General features: G+C 51.4%; 8 protein-coding genes across 8 annotated transcripts; 4 read left to right on the forward strand and 4 right to left on the reverse strand.

Annotated features, from left to right (window-relative positions):
* Positions 1 to 81: 81 nt before the first annotated feature.
* BDV17DRAFT_264043 (Aim21 family protein) lies at positions 82 to 3,761 on the reverse strand. The gene is made up of 3 exons (XM_073757974.1): positions 3,548 to 3,761; positions 2,238 to 3,221; positions 82 to 2,179 (listed from the first exon to the last, which is right to left on the reverse strand). Exons 2-3 carry the CDS (start codon positions 3,184 to 3,186, stop codon positions 321 to 323), a joined length of 2,808 nt encoding a protein of 935 aa, XP_073615210.1. The 5' UTR covers positions 3,187 to 3,221; positions 3,548 to 3,761; the 3' UTR covers positions 82 to 320.
* A 3,969-nt stretch (positions 3,762 to 7,730) lies between these two features.
* BDV17DRAFT_291594 (Tvp18 family protein) lies at positions 7,731 to 8,557 on the reverse strand (the record flags this gene model as incomplete). Its single annotated transcript, XM_073762166.1, has 4 exons — positions 7,731 to 8,031; positions 8,083 to 8,178; positions 8,439 to 8,454; positions 8,518 to 8,557. 4 exons carry the CDS (start codon positions 8,555 to 8,557, stop codon positions 7,731 to 7,733), a joined length of 453 nt encoding a protein of 150 aa, XP_073615211.1.
* Positions 8,558 to 8,694: 137 nt separating this feature from the next.
* On the forward strand, positions 8,695 to 10,544 carry BDV17DRAFT_94847 (uncharacterized protein). The gene is made up of 4 exons (XM_073765387.1): positions 8,695 to 8,993; positions 9,048 to 9,096; positions 9,150 to 10,206; positions 10,261 to 10,544. The coding sequence occupies exons 1-4, from the start codon at positions 8,960 to 8,962 to the stop codon at positions 10,453 to 10,455; spliced, it is 1,335 nt and encodes a 444-aa protein (XP_073615212.1). The 5' UTR covers positions 8,695 to 8,959; the 3' UTR covers positions 10,456 to 10,544.
* An 89-nt stretch (positions 10,545 to 10,633) lies between these two features.
* BDV17DRAFT_281975 (uncharacterized protein) lies at positions 10,634 to 11,654 on the reverse strand (the record flags this gene model as incomplete). Its single annotated transcript, XM_073760126.1, has 2 exons — positions 10,634 to 11,501; positions 11,551 to 11,654. 2 exons carry the CDS (start codon positions 11,652 to 11,654, stop codon positions 10,634 to 10,636), a joined length of 972 nt encoding a protein of 323 aa, XP_073615213.1.
* A 342-nt stretch (positions 11,655 to 11,996) lies between these two features.
* Positions 11,997 to 13,296, forward strand: BDV17DRAFT_94890 (hemolysin III family protein). Its single transcript, XM_073765388.1, has one exon. The coding sequence runs from the start codon at positions 12,134 to 12,136 to the stop codon at positions 13,100 to 13,102; it is 969 nt and encodes a 322-aa protein (XP_073615214.1). The 5' UTR covers positions 11,997 to 12,133; the 3' UTR covers positions 13,103 to 13,296.
* Positions 13,297 to 16,484: 3,188 nt separating this feature from the next.
* Positions 16,485 to 18,488, forward strand: BDV17DRAFT_94910 (uncharacterized protein). Its single transcript, XM_073765389.1, has 3 exons — positions 16,485 to 16,575; positions 16,647 to 16,809; positions 16,863 to 18,488. The coding sequence occupies exons 2-3, from the start codon at positions 16,664 to 16,666 to the stop codon at positions 18,439 to 18,441; spliced, it is 1,725 nt and encodes a 574-aa protein (XP_073615215.1). The 5' UTR covers positions 16,485 to 16,575; positions 16,647 to 16,663; the 3' UTR covers positions 18,442 to 18,488.
* A 404-nt stretch (positions 18,489 to 18,892) lies between these two features.
* Positions 18,893 to 19,256, reverse strand: BDV17DRAFT_291599 (translation machinery-associated protein 7; the record flags this gene model as incomplete). The annotated part of the gene is made up of 3 exons (XM_073762167.1): positions 18,893 to 18,987; positions 19,077 to 19,166; positions 19,235 to 19,256. The coding sequence occupies 3 exons, from the start codon at positions 19,254 to 19,256 to the stop codon at positions 18,893 to 18,895; spliced, it is 207 nt and encodes a 68-aa protein (XP_073615216.1).
* Positions 19,257 to 19,757: 501 nt separating this feature from the next.
* Positions 19,758 to 22,226, forward strand: BDV17DRAFT_291600 (putative serine/threonine protein kinase (Prp4); the record flags this gene model as incomplete). Its single annotated transcript, XM_073762168.1, has 3 exons — positions 19,758 to 20,476; positions 20,528 to 20,730; positions 20,779 to 22,226. 3 exons carry the CDS (start codon positions 19,758 to 19,760, stop codon positions 22,224 to 22,226), a joined length of 2,370 nt encoding a protein of 789 aa, XP_073615217.1.
* Between the last annotated feature and the right edge of the window lie 2,309 nt (positions 22,227 to 24,535).

Below are 24,535 nucleotides of genomic sequence, written 5' to 3' on the forward strand. Positions count from 1 at the left end.
CTACGTAAAGTACAGAGTTGGTAGGTACAGCCAATATACTAGTCAGGCAGGTCTCCTCTGAACAGCACCATATACCTGTAATCGATCAAATGAAGGTTATAGTATATTCTGACCAGGTTGGTCACTTCGCTAGTAGTTAGAAAGAGTGCTCTACAGCCGCACCAAAACAGACGCGGCAAGGTCCCAGAGTCCGAGTTAGGTACATTCCGCCGAAGACACGGCAGGCGAGGAGATTATATGAAAGAAGGGAGAAAGTACAACAAAAAACACATGTAAACTAGATAGGTTGAGCGCAAAAATGACAAGCCAAAATGCCACGATCAGTTGTCGTCTGAGGGTCTTTTGCTGTTTGCCGAGACGGCCAGGGTCTCGGAAGCGTCCTCGACTTTGTCTGACACGGCGGACGGAATGTCGACGACAGGCGAGTCTGCGGAAACAGGTTCGGCGGCAGCTGACGGTGGTTCTTCTTTCGCGACGGGCCCTGGTTCCGTCTTGAGAGGCTCTGTTTCAATTGCGATGGACTCCCTTTCGGTTTTTGCGGCCTCTGCGACTGCCTCGGTACTCGGCGTCTCGTGGACTACGAGGTCTTCTTTCTGCGGCTGTCTCGGGGGGTCGACCGATTCGCCGGACATGTTGCGCGCTAGAGGCGGTGCCATGGTGTCATTCCAACCTGAAGGCTCTGGCGAGGTTGTGCTAGCTTTATCGCCCTTGCTCCCATCACCGACGACGAGATTGCCGTCCTCGCGGACCTGCCAAACGTTCCAAGTCTCTGTTATCTTAATCTCCGGAATCGTCGGTAGTCGGGGGCTGGGGGGCTCGACAGCGGGCCTTCTTCGTGCGGGACCACGAGCACGGCCTTTACGAGCATCACTTAGTGGACCCTTCTCTGCGGGAGCTTCCTTCTTTTCTTGGGGCTTCGGCGGCGCTTGCGGGCCGAGCTGCAGACGGGAGTTCAAGTCCGAGAGGAAACCGGCCTTTATAGAAGCGATTTTACCACCGGTTGGGCGAGCTGGAATAGCCGGTTTTGATTTGATGGAAGCTTCTTGTGATTCTTCACCATTTGAGCGCGAGGTGCGGTTAGCTGGTCTGGCAGGAATCTGCGGCTTGGGTCTGTCCGGGATAACAGGTGGCTGTCGCTTCTCAATGGGCGAAATCGGCTTCGTCGAGGCGTCAACTTGAGGAGGCTGACGCTTCTCGGGTCGGCGGGGAAGGGTGGGTTTTGACGGCACATCAGGACTGGCGGCTTGCTTCTCTTCTGACGGCTCGATCGTTGTCACTAGCGTCTGACTTTCCGGCGCATCCTCCCAAATATCGCGACTAGGGAACCTCTGCTTTGGCAGTCCTGGACGGGCAGAAGCTTGCTCCTCTTGATTCAGAATCCGCTGTGCAACCTGGTGGCTATCAATTCCAGGCTCCTGGGTTTTGCGGGCTGCCTCCTGCTCCGGCGTTTCGAAACGAGATTCCTTCGGGATATCTGGTGTCGAGACAGTGGCATGAAGCTGGAGACTGTTGGGCGAGTCCTCCCAGATATCCTCGCTAGGGAATCGGTGCTTGAGTGACTCTGGACGCTGCTTGAAGCGTTCCGCTGCGGAAATTGGCTTGTTCTCCTTCGAATCATCGTCGGGGAACAATGGCTCGTACTCCTCAACATCCTCGAGAGGTGCGTGGACGTCTTCCTCTCCACGGGAGTTATACCTGGCCAAAGTCGGGAAGCTACCGCGATGACTAGCGGCTCTGCTATTCGAACGACTTTCATTGACGCTAGGAGTTTGGCTCCGGCCTTCATAATCCATGCTTTCCCTTCGGTTGAAAGTAGGGGAGACTGCGGGGTGCTGATAAGCAGATTCGGGACGTACTTCATCGGCAGCCAGAATTGGTTCATCTTCGTCGTTGTCACCTTTACTTCGCTGAGCGAATTCTTCTGGATCTGGCGTGTGAGCGAAACCATCAGGGTGATGGAGATGGTGGTAAGGCTCGTCGATGTGAATAGATGTGGGCTTCTCCTTCCTTTGTTCCCGCGCTTCTGCAGCCGGAACAGTTGCATTACGGAGGGGTGACTCAACCGCAGGCTGGTTGTCGCGTTTTTCTGGAGATGGGGAAGCAAGGCGATGACTATACTCATCGGAGGCTAGATAACCAACTTCCTCCTCTGGTGTTCCCGTCACAGCAGGGGATGTACCTTCATCTTCGTTGGCCTATGCTTTTTTACAACACTATGGCAAATTTGAACGACTTACCTAGACCTGAGCCAGTGACTGCGGAGCCGCGGACAATCTTGTTTAGATCATCGCTACTCAGGGCCCAATCAGGTCGTGGTGTACCCACGCCTGAGCCGTAATGCCCTTGTTCCTCCTTGACATACTCATCCGGATGCTTCTCATACCAGGCTCTCTCAAACTTGTCGTTAGCGGGTACTCCGTGCCCATGGAGACCGTAACTACCAGGAGGCAACGAAGCTTCCCGGCCGCTGCGGGTTCGGTGATGGCCGCGTCCAGACCGCTGACCTGGCTGTTCCAAATAAGGGCTGGGAGAAGGAGCTTGCACATCACCCGCATTGGCCAACATAGGAACTCTTTGGCCAATCTCTGGAATACCGTGCTCCTCATCATGAATTGAACGTGGGCGGTCAAAGGATGTTGTCGAGGAGGCAGCTCGTGAACCCTGAGCAGAGTAGAGCGAGCGAGTGGGCTGTTCCGGCTGGTCATCTTGCTCGGGAGAGCCTATCGTGCCAAAGCCTGCAGCTGCAGCCTGGCTAGAATCCGTGCGAGTAACCGCCTGCACCTTAGCCTTGGCGCTGGAGGTGGGAAGTGAGGGCCGAGGAGCATGGAGCTTGAGATCGCTCGCCACATTTCTGGTCTCCGCAGGATCTGCGGGGGTTCCATGATGGTTCTCAGAAGCATTTATGGCATCCAAATCCGCATATTCAATGCCCTCTTCACCAAGCGATGGAATTGTCACACTGGAAGGTCGAGGAGGCACGTCATTGGAGACGGTTCGGGAAAGACTTGAGCCGCTTGGGGGCTCATTCAACGGAGAAGGAGCATAGTTGGAGCTCATGGGAGACGCGGAGCGGTCAATTCGATGGCTAGGGCGGGGAGGAATCCTCGGCATATCTGTTCCTGCGGTTTTCTCGAGAGGCGACCTCGCGGGCCGAGGTGGTATAACGGGGCCGTTTTGCGTCGTCATGGTGGTTTGGATTATGTGAAGTCAGTTAAGCAAGTCTGGGAAGAAAAACTGGTTAGCCAGCAGCTCAAAGTGGAGCATGGAAGGGAGTGTTCTTCAAGAGCTCCGTAAGATAGAGTAGGCTCGTGAGTTCTTGGCTTAAATCAACCCCGAAGCCAATTTTGGTTTCGAAATCCCAAAGGAGGGAATCGGTGCATGCCAGACTCGAACAGGGCAGATTGTCAAAGCTCAGCTCCTGATAAGATAAAGGAAGCCAATAGCCAGGCTCACTGCTGAGCTGAAAACAGCAGCGGCATTGCCCCCAAGACTGCCATTGTATTTGCTGACATGGTGGGTAAAGATTTGGGGAGACAGATATACTCACCAACTATGCAATGGTGACAGGTTGAGGCACTGTAGCTGGAGGCCGGAGAGGATAAAGAGTAACAGTCGATTGGTAGAGCGTACTTGCGGGAGCTCAACGAGAGTAGCTGTAGCGTTACAAAAAAGGATTATTGATCCAGAAAGGAGTATAGGGGGAGTTGAAGGATGGAAACAAACAGGAGTTGAAGCAAAAGAAGGCAGAGCAGCAAGAGGAGCAGATGATGTATTGAGTCCTCCAGACCTGCAAATCCATAATTACCGCGGTAAGAAACCCAGTGGCCATAATACGCGCGCCTAACCGCTTTCTCTTCCTGCCACGGCCCACTCTGCCACCGCGTGACGTGTTCTGACGCCATTCCAGGGCCTTTTCCGCGGTCTAGAAACTAGAAACGGTATGGTGACCGTATGGGGCTGTAGTCAACAAGATCTGTTCGTTGCAATTACAGGCTCTTTGTACGGCACCGCCGGTTTTTTAAAGTTTTATAGGACTGCAAACATCTCAACGACTTGAAACAAGATGTTGATGACCACTACTACTACTTACTCTTCGAGCTCTATATATCGTAGCACGAGAACTGGGAGAGCTCAGAAGAGCTCTGCGCATAGCATATTCCGAATTCAAGAGGAGGACAAGAATAACAAGGGGAAGGGGTCGAAACACATACTTCAAGGGGCAGCTGATGAAATGCGGTTGCCAATTTTTGTTTTTCTGAGGCATTTTCCTGACCGGCATGCATTAATGTCTCAACTCCTATCCTACTCTATTCCAGCTCCTGTATCCAAGACTTCGCTCAATGCAGGAATGATACAGCACAGTGTCTTGAAGACCGTCAAATTAGATTTATCCTCTAGAAGGTCACTCATATCGATTGGTCATGGTCTGAGTTTTAGTCTTCACCGTTTGATATCAGCTATGCAGTATGTATCCCAAGCGATCTCCAGCTTATCAGTTTCAAAATCCGGCTAATCGATCCCACTTCAAGCTGCGGGGTTAGACCCGGCCCGGTTGCAAGCATATCAATTCTGTCAATTTGCTCTGCACAAATCAGCATACATACACAGATACATCTTTCTGTATCTGCCTTGACAACTTAGAGCAGCTCGGGCGCACATGGACCAATTGACAGGTCTGGATCAATTGAAAATTTGCATTTGGATGCACCTATAAAGCCTCGTGCCATTGACGGGGAGTGGATTGTATCAAGCTGGCTCTGAGTGGCCCACACATTGTGACCGACGGGAGGCGGTGAGCTGAAGGTTGCATAGCTTGAGCCACATCTTTACAACCGTCTTAAGGATCGGCCATCATTATCACAGTCTAGGTATCGAGTCAGAAAAGATCTGTGTATCGTCCAAGGTTTATTTCTCGCAGCTTTACTCGCCACACACATATCTTTCGCGTCTTGTCAGCAAATGGTCGATAACGTGCTTTCAATTGTTGGCCGTCAAGCTCCCTGGTGATAAGTGCACGTCAATCCTGCATCTGCGCCTTGATGAGCTGGCGATCAGACAGTACCTGGGCTGCCGGAGTACATCCGTGATGCACAGGTACAAGTCTTGCGTGCCTCCAACAGGTCGCAGCTGGTATCGGCGATTCATGCGCCAATGAGGCATCTGTCGCCCTTCAACAGCACAGCCTTTAAAACAGGACACTCACAAACCGGATGTGAATACCATTGGGAATGTCGACTGATCGAGGACATGAGTTCATCCAGCGCACGATCCGGGTTTTCTAATGGTCTTATCCGTGCTTCCCTCAAGCCCATGCAAACTGGGCCACTCGCCTCAGGATTCAGGAACCTCACGTGGAGCGGATAAGGCTGGTCTTCAACGTCCTTTTCAAACCGTGCGCTTGTCATTCGAAAACGATACGAAACCTTGTTAAAGAGCTGCTTCTGCAGTCACAAATATATTCATGCTCACGCCCATATCACGAGAAACGGCAACTCATGGACCGCAGGACGTTGGCTTTGCCAGATCTGCTTCTGAACCACTAATGGCCCGACCGCTAGCTTTTGCATACTCTCTAAGCAACAGCAGTAATTTGCATGTTCTGATATGGGGTAAAGGTGGAGTGAGACGCAGTTATTCTTAGCCCAAATGAAAAATTGCAAACCGCTCATAATGTCAGAAGCCCCGTTCCTAGCCGCTTCAGCTTGTGGATCCGTAACAAGGATACAACAGCCGGTCTGTGGCTCAGCCGGAACCATGACTGGAAGGTAAGCCAATTTACACCTGTTATATCTGATCGATTTGGCTTGACGCATTTTCATAGGCTGCTATCTACTAGAAATCGCTACTCGCCCCCAAACGAGTTACAAATGTCGCTGCCTGAGATTAATATCGGCGCGGGCTAAACACTTCCAAGCTATCAGCAAGAGACCATGGGGTGCCTGAGCATTGACTTGTGATTTCTGAGCACCAGCGCTTGACCTCGAGCCGATCCGGATACGATCTCCGGACTCAACACTTCCCTGATCAGTGACTAGGATTGTACGATTCATGTCTCCTGGGTATCATTAGCCTGACTCGAGATATAAATGTAGCAAGTCGTTCCGTACCGGCGATAATGCGGGGTAGCCCGTTGAGAGCGGGGGTTCTGGGCAATGACGTAGAGCATCTTATAGTCCAGTCTAGTCACATCCTGGGGAAACCAACGATTTAGTCACAGCAATCACAGGGCAGCCTGGCAGGTGCCCTTGCATCTCCTTAAACCACGATATGAGCCGACAAAGAGCTGTAGGTAGGTGGTTAACCAACCAATGGAGTGAGCACCAATACGAGTATATACTACAGAGTAACCTACGAATGGAGATTCCGTACTGTCCTCTGGAGGGTGAAGTATACTCCGGAATCTCCTCGGGTAGTCCCGCCAGACATCGCGTGTTTGCAGAACATAGTAGACATAACCGAGGTGGAGGGCATACCATATTACTCTCTGTAAATAAACATCTCTTTGTACAATCTCAGATCTCCAACTTCATGACCAATATGGTTAAAATGCATTGCAAATTTGGCGTATCGCTGATACGTCTTCTCCAAGTATCGAGGTATACAACCCAGGCCCACCATGTTGGACTCTCCAAGTCCCCCGGCCATGACGTCAAAGTGGGATAGATGGGGTTCTAGAACAGATAAATATAACGCAACTAGAATATCACTCCGGAGACAAAGTGGAAGGTCTGAGAGATATCGAGTCTCTCGGGAGAGGATTTATCCCATTCGCTGTCCAGCGTTCAGGACAGGGAATAGAGGGCCCATGTCATTATCGGAGTTACCAATAAACAGCCGATGGCTATCAACGGGCACAGTAAGTTCTGGAATAATATGGGTGCGCGGCAAACAACTTGAACCATAGATGGCTCATCTGATATGATAACCTTTAGCACGAGGCCGCAATGAGACATGTCACATTATCGGCACATATCACTCCCGACAGTGGACACAAATCCCAGAACTGCCAGAACTCGGGTAGCATACTCTGTAGACATGAGTCCTTCAACTGTAGTAGTAGATGGTGCGGGGACTTCATGCATAGTCGCCGTACCGAGGGTCCATAGGATCAGCGCCATTGAGTGGTCGTGTACGCACCACGGAGTATACAAGCAAAGAACACGGTGGACCCCAGCGGGCACTTCACGTACGCACTGCGCAAGGGAGTTTAGCTGCCATCATGACATGCATCATGGCTAGTACTGGTGTGGCGATCATGCATTTCGGGTTGTTGAAGCAAGGCTCGGGTTTCATGTCTACCGCGGTTTCCGATATGACCTAGATCACAATAATCATCGCCAGGATGCTTGTATTAGGGTATACAATATGAAAAATAACAACACTGACCGGCCAATAACAACCACATTTTCATCAGCCAGCTTCGAAAAACAGTAGCAGGATATAACAATGCAAATCCGGCCCATAGAAATTGAGAATCAGAGATGCGTGCTCCAAAAAGCCAACTCAAGTCTCAGACATGGTCTGGCTTTCTCCAACAACATGAGATAGTAGTACAAAAGCCTGAACAACAGCATCGAGAGTAGCAGCGTCAATTCGTAATCGTAACGCACTGGACACAAATTGCTCAGCACGTTCTTTTAGCTCATTTTCTTCAGTCTTGCTTCAACTGGTAACAAGCAAAGGCGGACTACGGTGAGAATGCGGCGGTCAAACGAGAATCAATAGTACTTTTAAACGATCATTTGGGCAATGCCTTGTCCGCCCAGAGTCTTGCTTCCGACGAACTCCTGGCTCTTGAGACCTGCCAGCGCGTAGAAAAGACCGGCGATGAGGAGGAAGACGGCCGCGGCGAGCAAGCTGGAGCCTCTCTCAAGCAGACTGAGCCACTGTACAACACTCATAACGGTATACATAGCAGCGCGCATCCAGTTGGTTGTGAAACGTCGAATGAAGGTGTCAAACTTTTCCGAGGTAGGACAGATTCTGAGGAGAAATGGCACTTCGGTGAAGATGAGAATGCAGCCGGAAACACTTGACAGATTAGCTATGGAAGGCAATTGCAAGACGGAGGCAGTGACTTACATGCACAGGACACTGAAAACGATGAGAATCGCGTTAAAGGAGAAAATGTTGGCGATGCCGACGGCGAGACACAGAATGATGCAAATCACACCCGTCCTGAATGCAATTCGTCAGTTAACATCAACAAAAGCGACGTGACAGCTTAAGCTGCGGATCCATCAGCATTATGCTTGAACATAGTGCCAGCACCTCAACTGCTGCTTTCCGGCGATGGTTCAAGCGCCCGTCAGCGCAAACAACGCCAAGCATATCCGTTCAGATTCCAGGCAACCATTATTTATCACCGACAACTTGACGATTCGCAACTTGATGGGAAGGATGGGGGTCAATTATATGCTGGAGAAATGGGTACAAACCATTGTCCGTAGATACCTAGGTGATGAGCTGTTAGCAAGGTTCTGTCTGCTGACTGTACACAGGATAAGGAAGTCGTACTAAAGTTTCTCGACCGGAGTTCTTCAGTAATAACCGACATGATGACAATTTAGTACAGCTGTTGTTGGAAGATAGTAGAGAGAAATTGGATCAGTTCAGTAAAGGCGGAATGGGAAAGTAAAGGTTGAAGAGATGCACGAGGAAGGTTGTCGCGAGTGTGGCTTGTAGATGTTTCAACGTTCATTCAAAGGCAACAAACAAAAATGGGGCCAGCTTGCCATTCTCGCCGATCGCCTCACCGCCTACAGGCAGAATCATCAACGTTGAGGGCTAAATATAACCTCACTACTCCGCATGGCTTGACAGTCGGGCTTCAACTTGAACATCCATTTGGAAATTTCACCTTTAAATCTATTGTTTTTGAACAGAAAAGTGGAAATCAACCCTAGAAACAGTGTATTGACCCTGTCCTGGACTCCAGGTATTGACTGAGTCAGGGACCATGGACAACAAGCACGGCCGCAATGTCTCCAGATGTAAGAACAGCTATTCTTGCTGCCTATCATAGTGTCTGACACATAGTCGTCCAGCTTCCAGACCGCGTAGCTCAACCAAGGGTCCCCTAGATCAACCAGTCGAGTAAGACGCGTAATCTATCATCAGCTAACTGGATGCTAATGATGTCCATACAGTCCTTTGAACATTGAGAGTCCGAGCAAAATGTCTAAGCCATTGAATCAGAATGCAGCCGATTACGGAACGTATACAGGTGCTTCATTCAGGTCACTGGATCCATTAGCCCCAGAAGAATTATCCTCAAACATAGAGAAGGACCTTTCATTTCTCCTCCGATACGACAACTATCATTCTCTCTCGCAAGTCGACATTCCGTATGCCTTGAGGTCGGAGTTTATATCGCCGGCCGCGGACGGATCGTTAGATTCATCACTTGGCATTCTCGAAAGACTCCTGGCTGAAGGCCATTTCCTCCTAGCGGCCTATCTATGCGGCACGATCCTGACATCGTCTCTGACACCCCCGACTGATATCAAGGTGATATTTGCATTGTTCTACACACGACTGGCATGCTTAGAGCTTTCCGGTAACACAATCATTGCAGCTCAAGAATCCAAGGCGCTCGAAGACCTGAGCTCAACGTTCTATTATGTGGACCCCGAACTCAAAACAACCGATGCGAATGATCACCAACCAAGCTATTCCCGACACATTGCGCCGTGGCCGTTGCGCGTTCTAGCCGTCAGACTGCAAAGTATTGGATTCGGCGACCCGCGCAGGGGAATCGGAGGTTTATACGAGATCGGCCTTGAAGCGCGAAGAGAAATCATGCGTCCGGACATAGATCCTGCCGAGCGAGAGATATGGAAACAGAGACTGTCTGATCTAGGAATCCGCTCAGTGAATGCACTCATCGAGATGGGAGATCTCACCGCAGCGAAAAGGTCACTCGAGAGCCTGAAGAAACCGGAATCAGCTAACGAGGCGACCGAGTTGAGAGCTATGCTTCTTATGCTTTCAGTTGGCGAAGTTGATGCTGCGAGGAAAATGTGTGCGGAGTTTGGCGAGGATAGAGAAGGGGTTTTCGTTCCTCTATTGTGTATGGCTGAGGGCCGCTATGACGATGCGGCTACGGAGTGGCGCGCTTTGAGGGATAAGGGCAGGAAAACCGATGATGCCATCATATCCCAGAATCTGGCTGTCTGCTTATTGTATACTGGTCGGCTGAGTGAGGTATGTTCTTATCCCCGCCCGAGTGTCTAACCAGGGGCTAACGATATGGTTCAGGCACGCGAGGTCTTGGAATCACTGGTTCAAGCACAGCACTCCTTCTCCAGCCTTGTGTTCAATCTAGCGACAGTCTATGAGCTTTGCTCTGATAAGGCCGTGCAGCTAAAGCAAGGGCTTGTGGAAGCGGTTGCCAAACAGCCAATTACAGGGAACGCCAATTTGGATCGGCTGAATGCGGATTTCAAACTATGAACATACGATGGTCTGGACGCACAAGCGAACGGGCTTGGGTGGTATGTGATGTGCTGACATACGTTCTATGAATAACTATACCTCACGTGCTGCTGCGATCTACCAAAAAACACCTTCGCCGAACGCCATCACTTCCAGAGCGCTATGCAGTATAACAATCGAAATCGTAATCAAAACATCAACCTGTGCTTTCCTGAATGGGCCTAAGGTTGCCTTCGATTTTCGGCTTTGATCTGGGTTTTCGAATTATGATCCGGTCACCCTCTTTCTCCCAGCCTAGCTTCTCTCTCTCCGCCAGCTTTTCCCATGTCCAGGTCTGGTCCCCAGTACATCCCTCGACAATCCACGCGGTGTCGACGCCAAGGTAAGCTTTGCCAACTGCTTTCAGAGCGTGCCGCCGCATCCGATCTTCTGCCCAGTTCATCACCGCGCGCATGGAAGAATCGACCTCTTTTCGAACCCGCCAGAAGATAATCCAGTTGTCATGTGCGATGGCCTGCAGGATCTGGTCAACCTCCCGCGACTGAAAGTTATACTGCCTGCGCGCACGGGCGCGCAGTTCGAAAGCGGCAACCAAATCCTCTTGGCGACAAGCATAATCCAGAATGAGGTACGAAATGTGATCCTTGAGCTCAGAGTCCGGTAGCGGGTTGGACGAAGTATGGAGGTTGTCGAGAAGGTGGCGCAAAGAGGGAAAGTAGGACGGCGGGTGTTGAGCCTGAATGGAGACTTTGATGGAGAACACATGGACTCGCTGGGAGAAAGCGATGGGGGTAGTCAAGGCAGTGGCCAATACGGCCTCGCGGAGCTTACGAAGGGAGAGGAGTAGGGTAGACAGCTCTGTGGCAGCTGAGGGACCGGGTGACACTGCGGATTTGGTGGACTGTGGAACGGAAGCTGGCGGGTTTCTCGTCGCATCGTTCGAGGCGCTTCGAGGGAGAGACAGCCAGGCTGCGTCCAAGTTCTTGGAATGGCGCGCACAGAACTCTATGTATCTTGTCACGATCTTGTCATAATAGTCCTTCTGAGCTTTGTGGTCTAATAGCCTACACTGGTCAATTCGGCGAACTAGAGCGGCACGATCTGGGAACATACTTGCGGTCTCCCTTCGAGACGAATCCCACACTCTCCAAAGAATCCGCTATCGATTTCAGACGACTATACGACCATTTTCCAGCAGGAGGACCTCGACCAGTCATGGCTGCAGGTGACTTGAGCTGGCATTCGGTATAGGAGTCAGGTATAATATGCAGAATACGGCATCCCGGATCTCCGCCGGAAGTATTATGTCAAGAACGGGAATTGAGAGAATGAAGGCGTCTTGCAGCTGATGTTCGTGCAAGACATGGCACGTCTGTGCGATCTGATGATGTGTAAAGTAGTGTACGTATGTAGTGGGGATGCCGAGATGGCGATGGCTGAAGAGTGTCCGCGGGGAAACTGCAGGGACGCCGGTGTTTGTCTTGTTTGTCTCTTCCCAACAGGCCGAGTAGTTGAGCTCAACATCCAAAGTTCCCTCCTACAATATCTCTTAAACATCGATAGAATGAGACTTCTACGGACGTCGGCAGCATCTACACCATTTACATGATCTTCAGACATCTAGTCTATTCTTAGCTTTTTTTGGTCACGCTACCTTGCGTTCTCTCTTCACCCCTCTGCACATTGCTTATTCGAGATGCCACCTCGTCAGCGTCGTCCCACCGAAAGCCATAAGAAGGATCCAGGAAGCTGTCAGACAGCTTCTGTTGCTACTGCAGTGCTGGAGGATCCTCCTCGGGCTATCAGATCTCTTGTTCATTGGGACGATTTGCCCCACTGGCAGCGCGATAATCAGCACATCCATACAGGGTATCGACCAGCATCTTACTCGTTTCTCGGCTCGTTCCAGTCCCTGACATATATTCACAACGAGACGGTCAATATCTATACTCATTTGTTGCCATCTGTCCTGGCCATCCCTGCCGCCTATCAACTATATCGAGCTCTCGCGCCACGCTATGAGACCGCTACCTATGGTGATATCCGCGCCTTTGGCTGCTTCTTTGCGGGAGCCGCCTTTTGCCTCGGGATGTCGGCGACCTACCATACTATCTCAAACCATTCCCCGATTGTTTCACGCATTGGAAACACGTTTGACTACATTGGCATTGTAGGACTCATTGTGGGTAGCTTTGTTCCTAGCGTCTACTACGGCTTCTACTGCGTTCCTGAGTTGCAGACGCTGTACTGGTCTATGATATGCACGATTGGCCTTGGCTGCGTTGTGGTTTCGATCTTCCCTCAGTTCCGGACCCCCGGTTGGCGTCCATTCCGTGCAGGCATGTTTGTCGGAATGGGCCTTTCAGCGGTGTTTCCCGTAGTCCATGGGCTGCATCTCTTTGGCCGTGACCAGATGATGCGGCAAATTGGCCTCGGCTGGCTTTTGCTCCAGGGATTTTTGTACATCCTAGGTGCGGGGATATATGCAGCCCGAGTCCCCGAACGGCTACGACCAGGGAAGTTCGATCTTTGGGGAAGTTCGCATCAGATCTTTCATGTGCTAGTCGTTTGCGCGGTCGTGGCTCATCTGACAGGACTTTTGAGGGCTTTTGATTATAGACATAGCGGGACGGCAGAGACCTGTCCCCCGGTGTCTTTGTCATGATTCGTCCAGGAGGTCTTGTTGATCACACGAACAAGCAAAAAAGTTGTGAGTGGTTAACACGTTACCTTGGTCCAAAAGTTGCAGTGATCCAATCTTAGCGTGATATACATGGTGACGGTGACAATATGGGCGCTGACGCTCACCATACGAGATTTGTCCAACCAAAAAGGGTTCTCAATGCCGACCATGGCGACTTGTGCTACTCTGAGCTGACTTGAGTTTGCCCTAAAACGAGAACAGCCTAAGACAGCGCAACAAAGGAAACCCTACTACAGACCAAGAGCTAGAGGCTGCAAGAGGGTGCGTTGTCGAAGCCTGTGAATTCCACTGCTTCCTGCGCGGGCGTCGCATCCTGAACAGGGCAGGAAGCCTTGCTGCGTCATTCACATGGTGCGCTGGCCTCCGTTTCAAGTATGCCTACTTTCGGCAGTTGATGCCCGTTTTTGTTGGACATGTTTTTTGGACATTTTGGGGGGATTGCAACAGGAAGGAAATGTTGTCGACTTGAGAAGCCCCACGGCGCTGGTACATAACGTGTACTTGGTGTCGCACCTAAGCTTATTCATCGGCATTGCCGTGTTCGCCTTTGACTGAGCGGCTGTTCTCGCCTCCTACCAGGAACAGTCATCCATGTGTTTGATTGGTCTCGACCGCTTAGGTTTCTGAGAGGCTGGTGTCAGTTGGACTGCTGGAGGTATGCAGATAGAGCCCTAGATCGCAGTTGGTTGGAGCCATGCGTCGTGGATCAGATGAAATTCTGGGGTTGCACAAAGGCTGACTTTCGACTGCGCTCGGGTCCTTAGTTAAGTATGAACTGAACTCTGCAGCGGCATTGGGTTGATATATACAGATACGTATAAATATAATCAGGATGCGCAGAGCGGTACATGGCTGTGGATCTGAGAGTTGTGCTTTTTTTCTACCCTGGCTGACTGCGAATTGCCCTGCATATTTAGCATAGCAGCCTCTTTCAAAAACAAATCTACATACATTTCGATGCTTACTGAATCCGGCACGTCCTCCATTAATGGAGAAACACCGAAGCTACGGACCGCTTGCGAGAACTGCAGGCAGTCCAAGGTGAAATGCAATCTGTCTGGGAAAGACACATGCATTCGCTGCCTCCGCCACGGGCTCCCGTGTCGATACCGGGTCGCCAACCGGTCCGGTAAGCCCAAGGGGAGTAAGAATCGGTCCACGCTGCGGAAACTGGGACAGCTGCAAGAGAACAAGGCTACATTTACTTCAGGCGATCAATTGACAAAGAGAAGCATCGAAGCCATCCCGAGTCCAAGATTCACCCGCAGCGACACTGTCACGGTAGCCTACATATACCAACTATATCACTTGCGCGAAGCTAACAGCCATAGACGCTCCAAACTGAACCGCTATCCGAAAGCCCACCAACTGACGTCCCAGACGCATCAATGTTTCTAACCGACTGCACAGAATACCCCTCTCTCTACGGCACCGACTCCTCAATATCAGTGTCAATGACTGACAGTCCGTGTGCACCCTCCATGTCACCGACTTTCCTGCAAAAGGAGTTCATCACGAAGGGCCTCACCAGTTTCCCGCTAGCCGTGCATGTTCCCAGTGCCCTCCGGCCAACCTGCGATTGCGCCGAGACACTCGTCTTCTACCACGATCACCTCCGCCAAATGGTCGCCAACCCGGCCTCGCTCCGCTTCGACCAGACGTTGCAGAGCGTGCAGGCTGCTCTATCCATCTGCAGGGGTTTCCTACAGTGTCCGGCCGGCCACAAGGATAACTCTAGCTCCAACGACACGAGCCTCATCCTTTGCATGTCGACTCTGGAGCTTGTCTTGCAGTGTTTAGATTACTGGACATCCTACGAGCTTCTACCTGTCTCTATCCCGGCTGCGCGGGGAGACTCTTCCCGTGACTCAGTGGGATATGGCGAGTACGAGATGGGAGTTGACGAGGCGCGACGAGTCCGTCGATTTCTTATCCGGGGGAAGCTGCTTCTTTGTAAAGAGGTTTTGGGGCTGCTGAGGGCTGCGGCGGGGTTCGAGAGCGATGGATTAGGAGGGGGAGTAGGAGGGGGGAGTTGGCTGCAGCAGATCATTGGAGGGTCTGAGGCCATGACGGATACTTTTATTCATGCTTTGGCGGAGGCAGATTGTATTTGTGGGTTAACGGGATATCTGGGTATATCATAGCATTTACCAAGCTAGCACCTAACACCTACACAATGCTTAATACCTAATTTAATCACTTACCGCACTGCATATCCCGAGTCTCATGTAGTAGTCTATGGTCCGCTACCCACTGTAAGCACAGACATCAAGCATAAAACCTCGACTAGCACTAGTAGTTTACACGACTACTGAGGACCTCAAGGCATGCAAGAAACCTGCTTGACCAGCACTTGAAGACTCTCCATCTTCGGCGTGCTCAGCCATATGACGCCATTGAATAATCCAGGAATTTTGTGTTATCTGCTCTTCACACGGACTGGAGCTTGACTCGTTTTCTGCAAGCCGTCGACTGGTCCTGGAGCTTTTGTGCAATGGATGGTCTTGTTTGTTCGTCGTACAGAGTCTCAAGCAATTCAGTTTGTATCAAAGTTTGTGATGCAAGAAGCAGCGACAGCGTACAGGGTTCAGAGAGGACAATGTTGACTTTGCAATGTCTACTGAGTCTACTAGTAGGTACTCCATACTGCGGAGAAATATGGTGAAGACAGGTTTGACTTAGGGCAAAGGATGCGTCCAGGACAGACTTCCACCATGGCGCTTAATTCCATGGCCAACTGGTAACCTTATGCACAAGAAGCAATGGTTTCCTGTTTCTTCCTGAACTTAGCTCCAACCCCTGCATAACAAGCCGCTTGAGGCGGATCGTGGACCGTTGCGAGCGCGAACGGAGATGTGCGAACCACCAAGCTATTAATAACGCCCGAAGTTTCAGATGGATGGGACCATAATTTGCGATGCGCTGCTAACCTAGAACTGCTAGGCTGAAACAGGGTCTTCGTGCCTGTGAACGCCCAAAAGGCCCATCTTTGGTCTGGTTAGCTTGATCGAGTGGGCATGATGTGTGGACGTTGGTCTCGGCCTCCTTCCTTTCTCTGTGATTCTCGACTCTCTCTCCCCTTCAATTACCAACTTTTGTTCTCCTCCTCTCGTTGTTCAAGCCTGTGGCTGCGCCGCTGCTGTTCTCGTTTTTCTTTCAATCTGCGATTCTAGCATCCCTCCTTACTGCTTCGCCCTCGTTTCTGCCCCGTTCTGCCTTATTTCCCTCCCTTAGTTCCTTTGTTTTGTTTGGCCCGCTGCCAAAGAGCTCGTCCCATCACCTTCCGACTCTCGCTTGGCTGATCTTTGTACACGACGTGCGGGCATGTCAATTGCATAAAAGTCCATATCTAGCAGATTGTTCCCACGTGTTGAATCACTATATTTCCTTCGTTCTTCGTTTTCTTCAAAATCGCTAGTTTAGAGCGAACCGAGGTAAGCCGCACCCGTTGCAAACAAACTTGACCGTATGACGAGAATCTCGACTAATTTTTCAATAATCCTAGAATACTGATAGCCCATCATGTGGGGTAAAGTTCCCTTTTCTCGAACTCGCAAGCCCTCGGGCGAGAATAACGCGCCAACAACTACTCGAGTCTTTACGTCCCCGCCATCCGTCGTCACTCACAAGCGAGACTACTCTGCAAAGGCGCTGCCAACGCTGCCTTCGTACGCAAATGCGGTCTATTCATAACGTTATTCGTTACTAATGGCCGTTACAGCGTTCCTACTGTTTCCCAATTCAATGCGCATCCGACCGAGGCTCCGCGAGTATCGTCGTCTATCTATTCGAGAGATACTGTCCTCTTTGACCACCAACGCCAACGTTCTATCAGCGACACATACCAGTTCCCTCCACAACTTCAACCCCCAAATTCCGCCGATGCCCGTTCCCAAGGATCGAGGAGTGTCGATATATCTCCGCCCGACTCACCGATTAGTCAAATTTACGGCCGAAAGCAGTCGAGAAGTGTCTCTCCTATAGAAGATAAGCCGATGCAAGGGACCGATAGAGGAGCCGGGGACAAGTTTACAAGCCAGATACCTGTTCCCAGAACGCGCGTCGACTCGCAATCGGGTCAACAACCGTCGAATCCGGCGCCTAGAGCTAATGCGACCAGGTGGGATGCTTACTCTGGTGAGCCGACAACAAGTAAACAGGGCCGAACCGGGCAGGTCAATCCCAGCAGTGTTTCTTTCGAAACACACGTGTCTACCGGCCGCGCGCCAATCCACAGCTCAAAGCTATCCAACAGCTCGAAGATTATCGGCTGGGGTAAGGAACAACTTCATTCGAGGAAGAAAACATCTGAATTTTGCACTAATAATCGACCCTTTGACGAAACAACATTTGTTCCTCGAGAACCATGGAGAGGGCAAAGCGGCCGATCGCCCATGGTATACCCAATCCAAGAGCAACCACGGAACCGGTCTTCATCCCGTCTACGTTTATCGAGGAGTAACGACCGGTTGCGAGAGATGAATAATCCGTCTCCTATCGTTGGCGCATCTGCGACATTTACTACGACAATAACTGCCGGAGAGAAAAACCATATCCGCAACTTCCAGCCTCGGACAAGGACGTATGACCCCCGCGAGGCTGAGGCGACCAGGCCCAGGAACACTAGTGCCGTCAGCGGCAGTGCCCCGCCACGCGTCGATCTTATGTCGCAGCCTACGTTCAGCGACAGCCTGACTGACCTGACACTTGCCGATGATGACGTTAACGAAGAAGTTAACGAACCTCCGAGTCGCTTCAGTGTGACCACCTATGATCCCACGGAAGTTGGAAGCCCAACTCCAAGTATACGAGAAAGCATAACCCCCAGCCCACCGGCAAGTATCATCGAAACGGCATCTCAAGCAAGTGATACCTCTCGTTCAATCATGTCTCGGTCGCGTCCCATTCCCAGCACTACTGCTCCGGGCAGGCGACCGCTCAGGAAACCAACACCCTCTGAAGTTCCCTCAACCAAGGAACTACCCCCGGCTCCGATGACCGCCCAGGGCCGTATAGAGATACTGGAAGGGAAGAGGAGTGAACTAGTCCGTCGCAGAACGAACATCGATACGATCATCCATGAGTTGACACAAGTCATCCAACCGAGTTCCATAGCCTACGATATGGCCGCTCGCGAGGAGGTCAAGAAGACGGTTGCCAGTCTCAATAACGAGCTGGCTGAGATCAAGAAGGAGGAGCATGATATTGGTTTGAAAATACTCAAAGCGTGGAAGAGGCGCGATGATGAAGATTTCTACGGCCAAAGCAGCAGCCTATGGGTCAGCAGAGTGGCTAGTTGAGCAATCTTCTGTTGGTTTCTGCGAAAACGTTCTATTCCCCAAAATCCTGTTATTCAGCCTTGTTTGAACCATTTCTTTCAGCTATCTGTGCATTCTATCGGCCTTTAATCCATATCATATCACATTTTTTTTCTTGCTGTATTGATCGTTGGCGATAATGTTGATATACCTTACTTTGTACCTGGTAGTACGCCAATAATACCCTCCTTTTTCCACACTCCTGGACGCTCAAACTCCGAAAACACGACGACCTTTCATAACGATGCTTTGAACGTGTCATACTACTAAAGCAAGTATTTCTTGATGTTTAAACCGAAGTCCAGTATTTCGAAGTATCAAAAGACGCTCATATGCGAAGCGCAGGTATCATTGCCACCGCGCTCTCGTGGCTCGTGGTTCGTTGAATTCGTGATAAGAGATGAAAAGAAACTGCAGACTAGGTCTATACAATTTATTTCTTCCCTGACTTCTTGATACCCTGGCTGCCAGTGTTCAGAGGACCCTTGCCCTTGGCCTTGTCCATCAATTCCTTCTTCGCCTTGGCCTCTGTAGATGAGGAAAACATGTTAGCCATCCGATTCGTCTTCTTTTGACGCAAAAAGCGCATCGTATGAGGACGAGGAGTATGTCCATACCGGCTCTCTGCTTCTCCTGGAAAGCAAGGTCATCCTCGTCGAGTTCCTTCTTCTCCTTCTTAGCTGCCTTGAGGGGCTTGACTTTGCCGCCTGATGAGAGATTTAGCGATTGTGCTCAACTAGCCATGGCTGTCGCAGGATATTGATGCGGAACTCACCTTCTCTGCTTGCGCCACCCATTGTGAGATATGTAAATGAATTTTTTGGTGTGAAAAGAAAGTTGGTTGGGTTTGCGATGGAGATAAAGGAGGAGGGGTGAATGGAAAAAAGTGAGCAGGAGGCGGGCGCGCGGGGACTAGACTAATTCCCAAATAGGTTAGGTGCGAAATACTCGGCTTCCAACCCCGTGACTGGACTGGAACTGCAGGTGAATGACGGCTTTCAAACATAGCAAAGCCTCGACGCCAGATTCCATCGACACTCTCGAGTCTCGAATCAAATAGGCATCGCCGTCCTCACATCATATCTCTATGGTCTACGTCACCCGGTAGTGATAAGGCAGACAGCGCTGTGGCGTCTCTACCCAGTTGGTTGGACTTTCTCCAGCACTCCAAACGTCAGCTTTCTGGAAGCATTCTTGCTAACACGCGATTCTTATCACTGTGAAGCTGCTCCGGGGTGCAAACCTGGTAGTAAAGTCGAGTCTCATCTCTGAGTTGCAACAAGCAAGGGCGTGACACCATGGCATCGCGCAGGTCTCGGTCTCCATCGACCGCCTCAGAGGGCGAAATCATCGAATCAGGTTCGGAGACGAAGGCAAACACGTCGCAATTTCCTCTTAATGGCAACAGCGTTGACCGTCCCACCAGAGTTAGATATTCATCCACATCGTTGACCAAGTCGCCTCGTCGGAGATCGAGGTCGAGGTCGCGCTCTCGCTCTCCATACCGCGACTATAGAGGATACAAACGGCGACGGGACGATGCTTACGACTATGGCAATGGAATTGACTATGACGACGACAGACGCTCTGGACACACGCCGCCGCGACGCGCGGGCTATGACCGTCGACACGAGAGTGACCGCGACCGCGACCGGGGATATACCAGGCAGATCAAATCCTACTACGACTACGACCGCGAAGACAACCAGCATGCGGATCTTCGATACGGCGATGACTATGATCGGCGGAGGGAGAAGCGGCCGCGAACACGAAGCCGGTCGCCATACCGCGATGTCCGAAAACGCAAACAGTACTCGCCAGACGAATTCGAGTCGCAACGATCCCGGAGAGAGGACAGCGTGGCGTCGCAGAAAAAGAGAAGGTCTTCTACTGAACAGTCAGTGAGCGAACGGGGGAAACCCCCAGCTGTCGCTCGAGATTCTAGACAAGATGCTGAGACTCAGGAAAATCAGGTTCAGGCAGCTTCTACGGCCGCTACCAGGAATGGTGATGATCGGTATGTCTGTCGAACCGGGACCACGAAGTCAAACATACTGATTGGCTCCAGCATGAGTGGTCCAGACACCGCTGAACCGGAAGAACCTCTTGACGAGGCCGCCCAGCTTGAAGCACGGCGCAAACGACGCGAAGCTATCAAAGCGAAATACAAAGACCAAGCAACGCCGCTGCGCATCCAGGCACTGAATATCGGTGACAGAGGCTTGACTCCTGAAACTAGCGAAGCAGTGACTCCCAGCAACGTGACGCCAGGTAAGCTTGTTCGAAGCTCTCCTCGACTTATGGATAATAACTTTGCAGACTCGGCTTTAACCCCAAACGAGACCAACGTGGATCCCTTCCCCGAGTTTACCGTCGGCAAAGACTCTGATCTACTTCAAGATGGTGCCGTAGATGGCGCTGATAAAGATGAGCCTTCAGCTGCAGATTATGACCCTACTATTGACATGAAAGCCGAACGAGAAAAGCACGGTGGACAGAACGGGAATGAGGTCTCTGCCGCGAGCTACGATGAGACACAAACCACCAAGCAGGACGTGCTTCTCCCAGATGCGCCACCGCAGCCAGAGACGAAGAAGGATCCTTACGACATGTTTGCAGAGGACGACGATGACATGTTCGCTGAAGACACCGAAGAAACGGCCCAGCCTGCGCACGCGTCGGCCATTGCCGTACCCCAAGCGCGGGAGCTCGACATTAGCATGATGGACAACTGGGATGATCCTGAAGGATACTATAACCTGCGGATTGGTGAGTTGATCAATGGGCGTTACCATGTGAAGCAAAATCTGGGTAAGGGGATGTTCTCATCTGTAGTGCGAGCGATTGACTCGCATACCGATAAGCTCGTGGCCATCAAGATCATCAGACAGAACGACACGATGAAGAAGGCTGGGCTGAAAGAGATCAACATTTTGGAACAGCTTCAGGAAGCGGACCCCGATGATAAGAAGCATATGATCAAATTTGAGCGCAGCTTCGAGCACAAGGGCCATCTGTGCATGGTCTTTGAGAATCTCAGTATGAACCTCCGAGAGGTGTTGAAGAAGTTTGGCCGGGACGTAGGGCTCAATCTTCGTGCAATTCGAGCCTATGCACAACAGATCTTCCTCGGTCTCAGCTTGATGCGCAAGTGCAACATCCTCCACGCTGATCTCAAACCCGACAACCTCCTCGTCAACGAGCAGCGCAACATCCTCAAAGTCTGCGATCTGGGCTCCGCATCGCCCGCCTCAGACAACGAAATCACACCTTACCTAGTCAGCCGCTTCTACCGCGCCCCCGAAATCATTCTTGGTATCCCCTACGACTACGCCATCGACATGTGGTCCATCGGCTGCACGTTATTCGAACTCTACACCGGCAAGATCCTCTTCACAGGGCGTAATAACAACCAAATGCTCAAATCCATCATGGAATGCCGTGGCAAATACCCGCCCAAGCTCCTCCGGCGCGGCTCGCTCGCCCACCTCCACTTCGACGATATGGCCAACTTCCACAGCACGGAAGAGGACAAGATCACCCGGCGCCTCGCCACCCGGATCGTGGACTTCAAGAAGCCCACGCGTGACTTGAAGACCAGGCTGTTGGGCGCGGGCAAGGGCACGAGGGGGATGAGCGATAGCGAAGCCAAGGAGTTGGCGCTCTTCGTGGATCTCCTGGATAGGTGTCTGAGCCTGAACCCGGAGAAGAGATGCACGCCTGCTGAGGCGTTGAAACACCCGTTCATATCACGGCCGAAGGTTTGATCTGGTCTGGCCATTATTTCTCAGCGACGGCCCGGAGTACAGAGGACAGAGTATGCTCGATTCGGCGAGGTGAGGTCGTGACTGGTAACACAGCTTGTATACACAACCGACATGATATCATATTACGCACTGCTTTGCACGTTATTACCCTATTACCTACCTTACAGTACTTAGTCTACACATACATACAGAGCAACCGAACTGGTTCTCTAAAAGATGTTAGCCCATCTATAAGAAAAGCGTAGTATACCCTACCCTGTACGTAGGCAGTCGTAGGATGACCATGACCAAGTGGTGGCAAAAGGCAAAGCATTGCATCAAACCAGGCATCATCAGCATGAGCATCGATACCCTGGGCAACGGGCGCCATAATGTCTTATGTGGCCCGTGTGGGTGGGCGGTGGGCACCCTGGGCAGCAGAGCATCGCCTTCGCCTCTTATCTGGATATCCACCATCATCCAAGATCCATGAACAGTGGAGGCGAATATCGGCCCAGTCACCCGCCTCCCTTAAGTTTCGTCGCTATCCCGTCCTGGTCCGATACCCAATGATCACATCAGATCACGACGCCTTCGGCTCTGGATCCGAGCCGCTTTCTACTTCTCGTCTTTGTATGGAGGGATAATTATTAGCTACGGAGATCGGATTGCCCTGTCAGCGTAGTCTGTGCTCTGTGGATCTGGTGAGGGTCGAGGTCGAGAACAGCCTCGTCTTCAATACCTACTGTCAAAGGCCGCTCAGCAGCCTCAACCAGGTAGTGTAGCCCCATGACCTTCCATAAAGAAGAGCAGACAAAGACAGCGACAAGCGACGGTACGGAAAACTCCGAGGCATCAGACGAGCATCTCTGGTAGAAGTATCTACAGATCTACTCTGGGTTCATCTCAAAGAAAGAAGAGCTCCTGCTTACTTCCCTGGAGTAGCGTCGAGTGTCAACAAACGAAAAGCGCGAAGCGCACCCCGGACTCGGACCTGACCATGTACGGAGTAGTCTGTGAACAATGAAAGGTGTGCATGAGGCTTGCGTTGCCTTGCTGTTGCTGCTGCTGCTGCCTGCCTGCTATCTGCTTGAGGCCAGCTGGTCGCGGAGGAGGAGCAAGAGGCGAGAAGCTAGACTAAGAGTAGGAAGGCTGCTTACTCTGTCCTGCAGCCTGCCCGGTGCGGCGGCAGACGTTGTTTGCTCGCATGACTGAGGAAATGCGGTAATCGAATCAGCGTCGTCTATGGACACGGAGCGACAGCTTGATCTTCGAAATTTGACTCTAAGCAAAGGATCAACTCGTGGGATGGCTGATGACTGGGGGCGAAGAATAACATCGAAGATCGAGGCTGGTATTGCATTCGTCGAGGGGAGCTCCCAGTAGTCGTTCAAGAATAGAATCGAATACGTATAGGCACCATCATTGAGGAGTGGAAGCCAATAATAAGAGGATGGTGGTGTTTGCTCTCAGATAATGATCTCATCCGAAGTCGTCCATCGACCGTCATCCATGGATAGAACGAAGATGATGGAGGCAGTGAAAGTGGGCCTCAGGCGTCAAGAGTCCAGACGCACAGACCCGGCCAGGCTCCCCCACAAGAGCGATTCCTTACCGCCCTGTCTGCAACCAGCAAATCAGCGCCCGCGGCGGCTTCCTTCGGTTCCATGCGCAGCCGCTAATTGGGTGTCAGAGCTGCCTCACTTTGTCAGAGTTCACTGGTGCTTGCTAGCAGCGTCTCGTACGGTACGGTAAGAGTGAGACTGCGACGCCCAATGCCTCCCCTCAGTGGTTTCTGCGAGCAGAGGAGTGGACCTGGGACGGTACTATTTTGATGTTTCCGGCGTCAACTGGAAAGGAAAGCAAAGTCATCGAGAGGCAAGAACTTGAGCAAGGGCCAGGACCACACGTTCCAGTGGAGCGCACGCACAGTCGACACCTTAATCTCAACAGATTAAGGAGGGATCCACAGTCCATGTTCCAGGTCGCTTCCACATCTTCCACATGGAGATCAAAGGTGGCAAGTTGGCGCCTGCTGCTGCCTTCTTGCAGCAGTCCGGTTCGAGATCTTTTTCGTGGAAAAGTGCAAGTGGGGAGGCAAGGCTGGCGATATATACTCCGATTGATGAAGCCTGAGCAGGGCAGCGGGATCTGTGACAGTACTGGTGCCCAGGGCCCAGGGCCCCAGTGTGCGCCCGGGCGATGCTGCAGGGCACGACTGTGCGAACTTATTCCACCTGTCCATGCAGAGGAGGCCACTCTCGTACATTCAAACAAACTTTCCTTGAGTATGGAGTCCAGGAAATCGTCGACTATAAACTCTGTCTAAA

The sequence above is a fragment of the Aspergillus undulatus genome, assembly GCF_047715775.1.
Source record: "Aspergillus undulatus strain CBS 261.88 unplaced genomic scaffold BDV17scaffold_26, whole genome shotgun sequence".
Taxonomy (NCBI): Eukaryota; Fungi; Ascomycota; class Eurotiomycetes; order Eurotiales; family Aspergillaceae; genus Aspergillus; species Aspergillus undulatus.

Excerpts from the sequence above, each read along its gene's own strand:
- BDV17DRAFT_94910 (XM_073765389.1), top strand. The coding sequence starts at position 16,664 with ATGTGGGGTAAAGTTCCCTTTTCTCGAACTCGCAAGCCCTCGGGCGAG. Across the intron at positions 16,810-16,862 it reads GCGCTGCCAACGCTGCCTTC|CGTTCCTACTGTTTCCCAAT; the intron begins GTACGCAAATGC and ends TGGCCGTTACAG.
- BDV17DRAFT_264043 (XM_073757974.1), bottom strand. The coding sequence starts at position 3,186 with ATGACGACGCAAAACGGCCCCGTTATACCACCTCGGCCCGCGAGGTCG. Across the intron at positions 2,180-2,237 it reads AGTCACTGGCTCAGGTCTAG|GTACATCCCCTGCTGTGACG; the intron begins GTAAGTCGTTCA and ends ACGAAGATGAAG.
- BDV17DRAFT_94890 (XM_073765388.1), top strand. The coding sequence starts at position 12,134 with ATGCCACCTCGTCAGCGTCGTCCCACCGAAAGCCATAAGAAGGATCCA.
- BDV17DRAFT_94847 (XM_073765387.1), top strand. The coding sequence starts at position 8,960 with ATGGACAACAAGCACGGCCGCAATGTCTCCAGAT. Across the intron at positions 8,994-9,047 it reads CGGCCGCAATGTCTCCAGAT|CTTCCAGACCGCGTAGCTCA; the intron begins GTAAGAACAGCT and ends ATAGTCGTCCAG. Across the intron at positions 9,097-9,149 it reads CCCCTAGATCAACCAGTCGA|TCCTTTGAACATTGAGAGTC; the intron begins GTAAGACGCGTA and ends ATGTCCATACAG.